The sequence below is a fragment of the Mytilus californianus genome, unplaced genomic scaffold, assembly GCF_021869535.1.
Source record: "Mytilus californianus isolate M0D057914Y unplaced genomic scaffold, xbMytCali1.0.p SCAF_9, whole genome shotgun sequence".
In the NCBI taxonomy this organism is placed as follows: Eukaryota; Metazoa; Mollusca; class Bivalvia; order Mytilida; family Mytilidae; genus Mytilus; species Mytilus californianus.
In genome coordinates this window covers 79215030-79227315 of record NW_026262745.1, presented here as the reverse complement: position 1 = coordinate 79227315, position 12286 = coordinate 79215030, and the positions used below count along the sequence as shown (strand labels likewise).

The 12286-nt window shown below is 30.1% G+C and overlaps 1 protein-coding gene across 2 annotated transcripts in view; it reads right to left on the bottom strand.

Annotated features, from left to right (window-relative positions):
• Window positions 1-447: 447 nt before the first annotated feature.
• LOC127716389 (dachshund homolog 1-like) overlaps window positions 448-12286 on the bottom strand; it is a 53645-nt gene continuing 41806 nt past the window's right edge. For both annotated transcript variants that reach the window (XM_052222574.1, XM_052222575.1), the window contains exons 6-10: window positions 11833-12042; window positions 4748-4831; window positions 4000-4146; window positions 3323-3391; window positions 448-2788 (exon numbers count right to left, since the gene is read on the bottom strand). In XM_052222574.1, coding sequence (XP_052078534.1) covers window positions 2679-2788; window positions 3323-3391; window positions 4000-4146; window positions 4748-4831; window positions 11833-12042 — 620 coding nt within the window. In that variant the 3' untranslated portion in view covers window positions 448-2678. The remainder of the gene's footprint in view (window positions 2789-3322; window positions 3392-3999; window positions 4147-4747; window positions 4832-11832; window positions 12043-12286) is intronic.

Below are 12286 nucleotides of genomic sequence, written 5' to 3'. Positions count from 1 at the left end.
AATGTCCAGTGACAAATATTTCATACATGCATTATTCTGGATTGATTTCTTGTTGCTCCTTAATGTCCAGTGACAAATATATCCTGCATGCCTTATTCTGGATTGATTTCTTGTTGCTCCTTAATGTCCAGTGAGAAATATATCATGTATGCCTTATTTGGATTGATTCATTGTTGCTTGCCTAATGTCGTGACAAATATTTCCTGCAAGCCTCATTCTGGATCAATTCATTGTTGTTTGCTCAATGTCCAGTGACAAATATATCCTGCATGCCTTATTCTGGATTGATTTCTTGTTGCTCCTTCATATCCAGTGAGAAATATTTCATGTATGCCTCATTCTGGATGGATTTTTTGTTGCTTGCTTAATGTTCAGTGACAAATATTCCATGTATGCTTTATTCTGGAATGTCAGCTTACTGTTTTAATATACATAATGAAAACTATATGTATTTCTTCAATTTATTGGCATATATTTAACAATTAATAAGGAATGTGTATTTTATCTACAAATAAATACACACGTTTTGTAAGGAGTGATCTCCCTTTTACACAATACAAAAATTATCTCCCTTGGAGAGTTGTCTTCCTGGACAATAAAACTGTCAGGCAACTGTTTTTTTTTCTTATACAATTATTCAAGTCAAACATTTAACAAATTCAGAATAAAAATGATACAAAATGAGTTATTCTCATACAACAGCTAAAAAAAACCTGTCCTTCAGTAAACATTTAGGTTCTAATGTTAGAATAAGATATTCTAAAAAAGATGTCTTCACACTTTCATCATATAAATATGGGAGATATGTACTATATATATAAGGTTATTAATCCATCTTTAAAGTGTGCCATTATCCAGTAGTTGTGATATTTGTAAAAATAGATGACATCAAGGATTTGTATAGTATTACTATACAAATCCTTGATTACATTAAAATCTCACTTGAAAATTTAAAATTTACCAATGTTGCATTTTACAAGAATATAGACTTCAGCATCCAATTTCTTGGTACAACTGATTTTCAAGAGGTCCAAATTTTGTTTAAGGATGTACACCCAAAAAATATGTACTGGCAAGCATGGTGAGGTAGGAAATTTTTTTTTATTTTTATCTTTTTGAATCATTTATGAAGGCTTAAATAACACCTGGTATTATGAAGATTATCTCTGGTTTTGTTAACAATTATCAGTTTTTTATAGGTGTATCTCTGGTCTTGAACAATATTATCCCTAGTTTTGTTTAAGATATTTCTGGTTTCATTAAGGATTATCCCTGGTTTTGTTCAGGATTGTCTCCAAAAAACAGTTGCTTTCAATTTTCAGTAAAAGTTTTCTAATCAATGAAAATCAAATTGGACATGAAAATGTTGGGAACTATATTTAGCTATTCCAAGAATACATTTACATAAAACACTTCCTTTTTAGAGACCTTAAGGTCAAGTGAGTGACCAGTGTCCTTAGTATAAAGCTAGTTAAACCTACATATTTAAAACATGGCACAATGTCTATTTAAAATGGGACAAAATACAAAAATTACATATAACATTTCTCCACTTACAAAGGTATATTGCACTATTATTCTTTATGTACAAAACATCAACCTAGTTCCATATACTATCATTCTACTTTCATTTTCACCATCCTACTTTCACTTTCATATTTTCATATAATTCAATATGTTCAGACAAAAAAACCAACAATATATGTTTTCATATTTCAAAAGATAAACACTATTTGGTGGAAATCAAATTTTCAGATAAAAATATTTTACACTGTATTTTATTGTGGTGAACTTTATCTTTAGTTTACTGATATCTCATAAAACTTGAATTTCTTTGTGAAATTGTACCAAAGGTTTTCAATAGTAGATACAATACAAAGAGTTCATACAGAATCAGTAAAAATAGAACTTTTATAGAAAGATCACCTAAAATCTAAAGAAGTCTAAACATTGTGATATATAAAACTAGCAACATTATCTGTGAATAAGCTTATTACAAGTAGTTGTTTAATCCCCTATGTTATTTCACAATATGTTGATGATATTTTCATAAGATGTGTCTACATATATTATATGATTAAGCTGCTACATTATGCATCAGTTGCAAATCAAGGAAAAAATTTCTGTTTAAGAAATCCCATTTCTTCCTAAATTTATTCTAATAACATCAAAATGAGTCTTGAACTAACCTTTTTCCTACAAATAAACTAAAAAATACTTTCTTTAAAGTTTCTAGATCCATCATTCCACATTATCAGTTAGTGCTATTGAAGCTGGTATGAAGTAAACATTAAATCATAGGTTAATTACCCAAACAATTGTAATGTCTAGCTTGAGATCATATGTATTACTATTTAAGGACTAATTTAGCTGATTTAGAAAAGATTTCATAAAAATGTCTGTTGTGTCTGTTATATCTATAATGTTCCCAAAATTCATCTCTTCTAGTGAATACAAAAACATACACTTATTTTAAATTAACATGTTTACAAATCTTCGTCTTCACACAACTTGAGTCCTTTGCTCTTGCAATCTAAAACTGACATCTCACTGAGTATACTTCTGTTATATGGGGTCAATATCCAGTACAACATCTAAATTCAACGGTCCCTGTGAAGTTTGATTTTACACTGAGTTTATAAAATCTTCAGCACCGATTGTCAACGTTTATAAAATAGTCACTGTACTTCCGTACTTTTTGCCATTGGAAGGTATGGATAGCGGTTGGGATTGCTGGCATGAGACAAGAAACTCTCAAATAATGGTCGAGAACTTCTGTCTTGTGATTCTGAAATGTAAATATTAATACTTTACTGGCCATATATAAGTCAAAACTGAGAATCTGGGATAATACACAAATTTAGGTAAAATAAAAACACAAAACAGCGGTTAAAATTCCAGTTCATTATCACAACAACATATATCTATATATATAGGCAATGAGATTGGGTTCAAAATCCTGGTCATTGTTAAAACAATATAAAGGCAACAAGACAGTATTGAAAATTCAGCACATTTCTACTACATTATGTTTTGCCATGGCATTGCCTGAGTTAGTTTTCCACTTATGACTTTGATTATCCCTTAAGTATCTTTCGCCTCTCTTTTATAGGCAACAAGAAAAGATTATAGTAATTGACACAAAGATGATTTAAGAGATTGCTAATTGATTGATGTTTGCTTTATGTCCAGTGGCAAATATTTGATGCATATTCAGGACAATGATTGGTTGGAAATTGCAGCCCTTAATTTGAAATCATACAAAAATTTGTAAAGATTTTTTTGGCAAAGAAAGGCAAATTTGAGAAACCATGATAAATACCTGTGAGATGTTTAGATTCTGAATCTGAATTACTGCTGTCTTTGTCTGTATCTCTCTCTGTTGTAGATTCTGAAACATAAATATACAATAATATCATTTTATTTGCAAATTACATCTAAATGTGTCAAGCAAAAAACACAAAATATAACACAATATTAACACAAGTCAAGAATTTAAAGTTTAAACATAAAACAAAAACAAAGTTATGATAATGTACTTTGATAGACATAGACCTCATTTTCACAACTCTAAGGATTGCTTTATTAAGTCACCAATGCTGTTAAAAGTTAAGATTCAAGATTTTGAAAGTTGTTTTAGCTTGTAAATTGGTTGAGAATTTGTACTACCAGGTTCTATATTATCGTTTTTCAAAATAACTTTTCTCTTAAAGTTGAATTCTGTTTACAATCTATATTCACTTCTTATATTTGTAGCCTTTAACATAAATTTCATTATTTGTAGTCTTCAACATAGATCAAATTAACACAGCTAATATTTCCTATATCCATGTAAAATTTGATTTAATGTGTAGATAAAAACACAAAATTTCACAAATAAGGTGGTCCTTTTCAGTTCCAAAAAAACATGCCCAATTTATAGCATTGGATATCTAAATCAAATTGTTGGTGAAATCCAACAAATTGCAGTTCAAGATACAAATATTATGTACTGCTTACCACTGCCATGAAAATTTTTGACAGACTGAGGACTAGCTACTGTTTCTTGGACTGCTTTTACTGGTTCAGTTGTAGTGGGGTTTTCTAATCTTTCTTGTACCCTTTTTCTGGCTCTTCTTTCTTTCTTTAGTCTTCGTAACAGAATGCCTAAAAAAATACCAAGCATAAACTTGTCAAACTTTTGTGCAATTTTTTATTTACGGTTGAGTTATTGTTCGGCATGTTGACGAAGGATGGACAAAAGGACAGAGGTTTACCGTAATACCTCCCATAAACTGGTGTATAAAAACGAAAAACAACCAAGAGACAAACAACAGTACACAAAACACAACATACCAAACTAAGGACTGACCAACACAAACCTCACAAAAAAACAGCAATAAATGAGAGCATACAAAAATTGAGACTACCCCTTCACCACCACTCTGTTGAGACTACCCCCTCACCACCACTCTGTTGAGACTACCCCCTCACCACCACTCTGTTGAGACTACCCCCTCACCACCACTCTGTTGAGACTACCCCCTCACCACCACTCTGTTGAGACTACCCCCTCACCACCACTCTGTTGAGACTACCCCTTCACCACCACTCTGTTGAGACTACCCCTTCACCACCACTCTGCCCCACTATGGTCATGCTGATTTATATATTTCACTTTTATTTGAAGAAGAATTAAAGATTAAACTTGAAATGATCTATAATAATTTTTAATTTACTCAGTTTAATGATAAAGTATATTTATTACCTTTTGATTTCTTTTCTTCATCTAATTGTTTCTCCACTCCTTCTCTTACTTCTCTCTCTCTTAATAATTCCATTTTCAACTCAGCTGAAACAATAAAAGTCAGCAATATTAAACAATATATAGATATAAGAAGATGTGGTATGAGTGCCATGAGACAACACTCCATCCAAGTCACAATGTCACAAATATGTCTGTTTATACTTCTGAAAGTCTCTTGGTAGTATATATATATACATCTTAAATTAGACTTGTTTATATATATATATATATATATATATATATCATGCCAGTCTTTGTTTCTGTTCTTTTCAGATTGAAGATGTGAATTAAAATTTGAATGTTAATTTGCTTATATTAGTAGTACCTTAAGTCTTACATATTTTCTCACAGTCAATACATTCAAATGTCATAGATATGAATGGAAAAACAGATGTAAAAAATATATTTTTTATTACTAAATATGAAATCAGATATGATACAATTTATTTTCTTGTACATTTTTTTCTTCCAAATTCATTACATTTAGCATTTCCAACAAATAAAAAGGATCTAGGTAGAGTTGGAATCTATTAATTAAGCAGGCCTATATTCTGTGCACTGCATGACACCTGCAACAATTCTAGCATGCATACAAAACATCATACTAGAGTTTATGTGCTTGAAAAATTATATCTGGTCATGAAACAAAAAGGCAGGAAATTGATATTGTAAATACATCAGAATAAAAATCAAAAGATCCTAGACAATATTGTCTTTCCACTTTGTCATAGATACATCAAGATTAAGACAGACAAGAAATGACTTGTGTCAAGAATACCCACAAAAATATGATTTGTATCCTCAAATCAGTCGTTGAATTCATAACTTGTAGCTGAGATCTTAGAAATGGAATGTCATCGTAAATTCCACAAATCTGTGTAAGACTGGTTCATCAATATCGTTATTATTTCCTCGTTATGTCGTTATATTTCCAAATCCTTATATTTATATCTCTGTCTGGAGCTCAGTGTGTCTGTCTTCATTACATTTAATATATAAATCCTAGTATTTATTTAAATGATGTTTTTTGCATTCTGTTTGATAAAGAGGAATAGCCTTGTTTGGAGAAATGCTTTATCACACTTAATTCAGTTTAGATTATTCACAAAGCCAGTAATTCAAGTTGATGATTTGCTTGTTTAAAGCCAGTTTTCAAAATTTCACAAATGACAAATTCTGCTATAAACTATCTTATAACAGTTATATGGGTGCCAGAAAATAAAAAAATGTCCTAGGCTGAATATTTCTCTTCAGTTTTCATTTTTTGGTACATTTATTTTGATCTCAAATGTTTTAAGAAAACATTCATTACTAATGAATTGAGATTACTTGACTCAAAGCATAAAAACTATGATTACTGAAAGATATTGTGAAAACTATTGTGTTTTTATGCAATCATCAAAAATCAGAACAAATATTCTTTAAACTAGCCATTTTTCATCAATAAGGGGGTGGAGGAGGGAGTGCAAGGTCATCCTGTGGCTCCCTCTGGATTACAGATATTTTGTGATTATTCAATACTCTGTTTGTAATCATGTCAACGTGTGACTGTCACATGACAGCAACCAGACAGGAGTTAATTTACATTTATCTATCCATAGTTAAACTTATTCATTTTATTACAAATATATCTATATCAGTCTGTTAAAAACAGGAATTCATTTGGAAAGAGACAATTAATTTCTTTAACATGTCCATTTTATTTCCTGGAGATAAATAGTCACATATAATCCTGGTCATTTCAAAAACATAAAAAGAAAGAAAACAAGGAGAATTCATTGTCAAAGCTCCATAAAGAAAGGTATAAAATGTTCTGATGTGGGGTTATAGCTAATGGAATTGTGTCTGTATTCAGTAGTAATTACAAATAAAATAATGGTCTCTAATCTTTACAATGTATATTTCTAATTCCCATTTTAAAATTACAAAGTCTATAAGGAGCCTTGGATCTTTTTTATTCTGTAACAAATATTACACGAATTTATATGGTGAAACAGGAGAAGATCTTGTTCATATTTGGTATAAAACTTACTGTGGTAGTTAAAATCAGCAAAATTGTTCTCAGTCACTAGTAGCTATGCAACATAAAAACTTGCTTTACAAGAAAACTTAACAGCCTAATCATAAGGAGATTGAATAATATCTTAGCTCTGCCTAAAACAGCTTTACACAACTACAGCCTATCAAGAAAACATCTGCAATGTTTAAGGAATAAAGACTTTTAAACCATGATTTACCATGATATTCATTCAGAACTTGGCATACAATACATTAATTTCAAGTTAAAATTTTATATTATTTTTTGTAATATATACCACAGACAAGCAAAGAGAAAAACAATGCAACATTAACCATGAATTCAGCAAAGACAACAGATACAAAACAAGTTTATGCAAAGTAATTATAACTACAGTTCTATAAACCAGTATAAATCATTTACAAATTGAATATTATTTTCTTCTCATTTGTCTCATGAGATTGTCAATTTCCGGCTTTTACTATCATTTATCCAATACATAACATTTATTTTCACGATTCAGAGGGATTTGTGGTGTGCAGTTAACAAAATCATAAACCTTTGCTTCATTTGCTGCGATATCTTATGGACAAAACTATTAGAAATATCATATAAGAACTCCGTCGAGAATTGCACTTTTTTAATTTTCATTTAGTGGAAGACAATGTTATTACTCCATCAGATCATTAAATCATTCGACGATTGCCATTTCATTTACGATTATAATAGGGATGTATACGATTGTAAAATGGAGATCATACAATGTAATTATTTTACAGAAATTGTTCACCATAATGTCATGCATCTTGTCAATGTAAAATCGTCAAAATTAAATGACATCTAATATTACTTCTGCGGCTTACCCACGGATGTTAAACATAATAAGTCTCCTGTGTTATTATCAGATCGTTTACCTGCCTTTTAATTCTCATATTTTTGCCAAACAAATTACGTTTTATATTGAAATAATCTCCCAACAGGTAAAGAAACCACTCTAGGGAATTTCCAATTACTACAAGAAAAGGATATTCATCTCTTTGTTCATCTCTATATTCTTTTGTCGAGTTATAGATTTCAATTTTTTGGATATTTGCTTTGTTTCATCATTTTTCCATGTAATGTATCACCAAAATCCCAGTGTTAGCTTAAGAGATATTTTTTATTGAAACCGAGTTCTGTATATTGGTAAGGACATTGAAACTTTCATCTCTAACCATATTTTTTGGTGGCCTACCAGTGACCAGATGAAATACACAATTAAAAAATTGTGGTACCCATGTTTTCTTTCATAATACATCATTTGGTAAGTTGAATGATTGGTAACATTGGTGAAAATTTGCCCTTTCTTTCACGGAAAAATGATAAATTTGATAAAATAAGAACTTGGACTAGGTTAGATTATCACAATGATAGCTTTACAAGGGAAATATATCAAGTACTTAGGTCCAGTCAAATGGGTCATGGCTGTATCTCTTCTGCACCTGAACAATTTCCATTAAAATAATATCCTTTTACAGAATATAAAATATCAATAGGTTTATCTTATTGTTGGAGAGAAGAAAAAAAAGAAGATTTTATCAAAATTTATCATTTAGGATTTAATCTGAGTAAGAACAATGGAATCTAGCCTAAAGGTGTCCTAGCTTCTAATCAGGTAGATGTCCATTTCTCATATGTCCCATGAAAGTCAGTTTCATCAATTGTAAGCAGACAGAGATATTTATCTAACTGTCTTTTTAAACATGAATAAAGCGAAAATTTGCAGAAACATTATAATATTTCAGTTTCACCATCAGCTGGAAGTACGACCACCCATCTTTTCAATTTGAATAAATATTATTAATTTTCACATTTTATATTTATTTCAGTATATATTCAGGTGTGAAATAAAATTTAAGCGAAAACAACTTTTGAAAAGAAACTAAAAGATTTAACAAATGCTCGTAAATCATATGTCTAAATCATATGACACACAGTTAGTTTCAAATAAATAAATTACAGTCTCAAATTTCATCCTAACTTATCCGCATCTGTAATTTTCAATTATACAAATGAATTTTTCATGAATTCCGTGATCATTACGATTTGAAAAATTTAAACATTTATTCAAATATGCAAATCAATCCATAAAACTTTGAATCATATAACTTTATATAAAAACTACCATTTTAAAAAAATCTACCTTTACACTGAAACGCAACACTAAGCGTGAAACAAATGTAAAATTGATTTTTAACGATCGGTAACAAAATTTGAGCTGAAATTATTTTATTTTAAATGTTAATGTAAATGAGCACATAATTTATTACAGGCCGATAAAAATAAAATGTTCATAAAAAGTTTTTATCATTTTTATTACCAAAATATCTGAAACGGTTTTATTCAAAAAAGAAGGACAACCAACATTAAAAATGACATTAAAATTTAAAATTCTATTCAAATAGAACCAAATAAAATATTTCAATTAATTAAATTCAAATTTATTGTGAATGCATATTACAAAAATGCAAGCTATCAGAATTTCTATAACTGCATAAAAAACTAGGAATTATAAATGACAGTAATCTATTTTTCAATTCATTTAACAACACTGTCTAACCTTCCAATCTTGCAATATTTCTTTTCTTTCAAAGTATATCATTTGAAATTGATATTTCCTGCAAATTAATTGAAAGCTAATCAAAATATATATCACATTGAGATATTTTCAATGTTCAGAACTGAGGGAAATGACTTGATAATTATGCGATCATTAATCCTATAATCTATGGCGCTAAATTAAATTTACACAAATTACCAGTCAGATATATAAACAGATTCAATAAGAAATAAGCCACATCCGTATGAAGACTTTGAAGTACTTGTTCATAGTTTGAATGACAATTCAATAATTTCACAGTCTTTGAACAAATCAAAAACCACAAATTAAATTCCTCAATCAGAACTCGTCAAATTTTACACATCTGCACTCTAAATCAATGCCAATAGTACGATAATCAGAAATATCTTTAGAAGAAAATGCACAACTTTACATAATCGAAAGAAAAATGCTTTCTGTGTATTTAATAAACTCGGCTTGATTATGTAAATCTGTGAGAGCAGAACAATATTGGAGACTTAAAAACAGACGGAAGTTAATGAAATTTAATCATTACTATTGAAATATTTACATATAAAGAAAACCATGATTTATGAGCCATTTAATGCTGGAAGCTAATCGTAGTCAAGTGTATACCATTCGTAAATGTACCCAGTGTTCTTTTTAAATTTCAGTTAAGCGGCAAATTTCCCTACGAATGAATATTGGAAAATTAGAATCAGATTGCAATCCAACATACGATTCACTGATAATACATGATTTTCTTTTTGAACAAAAGTGGTATAATTTGGATGGATTGAAATGATACTTAGGTGAATCGGTACAGAGTTACTCATGCATGAAGAACAATCAGAAATATTGTACTAATGACCCTTAGATCATAGGATTTTTATGTTTCCTATGTTATTTTCCTGCATTTTATGACATGTTCAGTGGGCAGATTTTTTACGGTTCAGTGAAAAACGACTCCCTTTCAAAAAACTCAAATGTCATAGTAAACAGAAAGCTTGTTTAATTGCAATCATTTGAAAGAAATCTAAGTATATATTGGGTAATTTTATGAATGTTGTGAAACTGTTCCCTGTCATTATTTACGGTAGGCTTGTGACACTACAAAAGTCCCGCACGACGACTGTTGACCTTGGTTGCATCACTATATTACATCTGCCCACCTGGTAGTTTAATCAGGCGAATGGACCACAAGGAAATCGTCTTTTCTTAATGTTTAAGTTTGTAACTTGAAACCTCCCCTTCTACTCCTGTTAACAAATCGGCAGAAATTCCAAATTCATTATTAAAATATGCTTTAAATCGTAATTTAAATATACACTTATTATATACAAATGATATTTATCAGTGCTCAAGAACATAATGTGATATTATGACTACAACAAAAACTGTTAATTGTTGAATTGGAAAAAAATGCATGATTTCAAATTAAAATCCAATTGCCAAAAATAGTGTAAAGTTAATCTATCCTGCATCTCAAGTTAATCGGTACACTTTATTCCTGTTTACGCTGCTGACTTTTAATAACAAATAAACAACACTCATGCAGAAAATTCATTGATAAACAGAACTGTAGTAATGTCCTTGAACAGAAATATCTCTGACGCCTACACTTGTTTGAACAGGGGAAACAACTTTTGAAAACTGAATGAGTAACTTGACAGTATATCTAAGAAAATATTTTACAGCTTTTTTTTTTTAATCACAGAAAGGTAGAGTTTTGACTCCTAGATTCCATCACGGTCTGTAGTTTTTTTTTGCATTCTAGTTTAAGCTTAAGCCCGCCTCCGGGTGCGGAATTTTCTCGCTGTGTTGAAGACCCATTGGTGGCCTCAGGCTATTTGACACATTCCCCATTTCCATTCTCAATTTTAGTTGTGGAGGAAGAATATTCATTTTCATCAGGTCTTTCTTGAGCAAAATTATTACTAGGCCCCCACATTCATTTCCAAAATCTTTCTGACACTCCACCCCAATTTTAATTGTACTTGAACAATCCTCACATAACAGTTTAAACTATGATAAAGTTTTTTATTAACTCTGCAAAAGTTTTTTCTTACAAATACCCACATCTTTTAGGGATTATCAAATGCCAAGTGCTCAAGTGATTTGTACTGAGTATTACAATAAATTTCATTTCTGTCAAAACAAAAGTAAATTTTAATGCCATAAAAGACATAAATTCCCATTTCAAAAATAAGATACAGGTGTTCATTTCAGAAGGCTTTTATAAGATAAATAACTTAATTGGTTTCTTCAGATCAGTGCACAGAATTATGATATCATTCCATTTCAAATCTCCCAATTCACATCATAAACATCAATATTTTTACAAGACTATTTTATGTCCTGTTTTGTTGATTATACAAATTCTCTTAAGACCCCAGTCTGATTTGAATACATCTTTGTTTTTCTACCTACCTTTTTCATAACTGAGTTGCCTTTCGTGGTGACGTGCATTTTCAGCAGCCACTTTCAATAGGCCCTGTATGTTGAGAAGTAGAGTTTCTATAGATGATATGGATGCATTCTCTCCATTCAATAATGGATTAGTGAAGTTGTTTTGTTGGGTTACTGTCTTTTCTCCATTCTCACTTAAAGCTTCACTCTCGTCATTACTGTTGTCTAAATCTGTAAACAAATAGGAACATTTTTATTGTTATTTTAAAAAACTTATATCATACAAGGTACCATCAAATTTGCATAATATTCATACAAAGAATATCTATATGTATAGACCATACAAAGAATATCTATATGCATAGACCATACAAAGAATATTTAAATGCATAAAAACATATGTAGTATATCTATTTGTACAGATCATACATAGTGTATCTATATGTAAGTTCATACATAATATATCTATATGTGT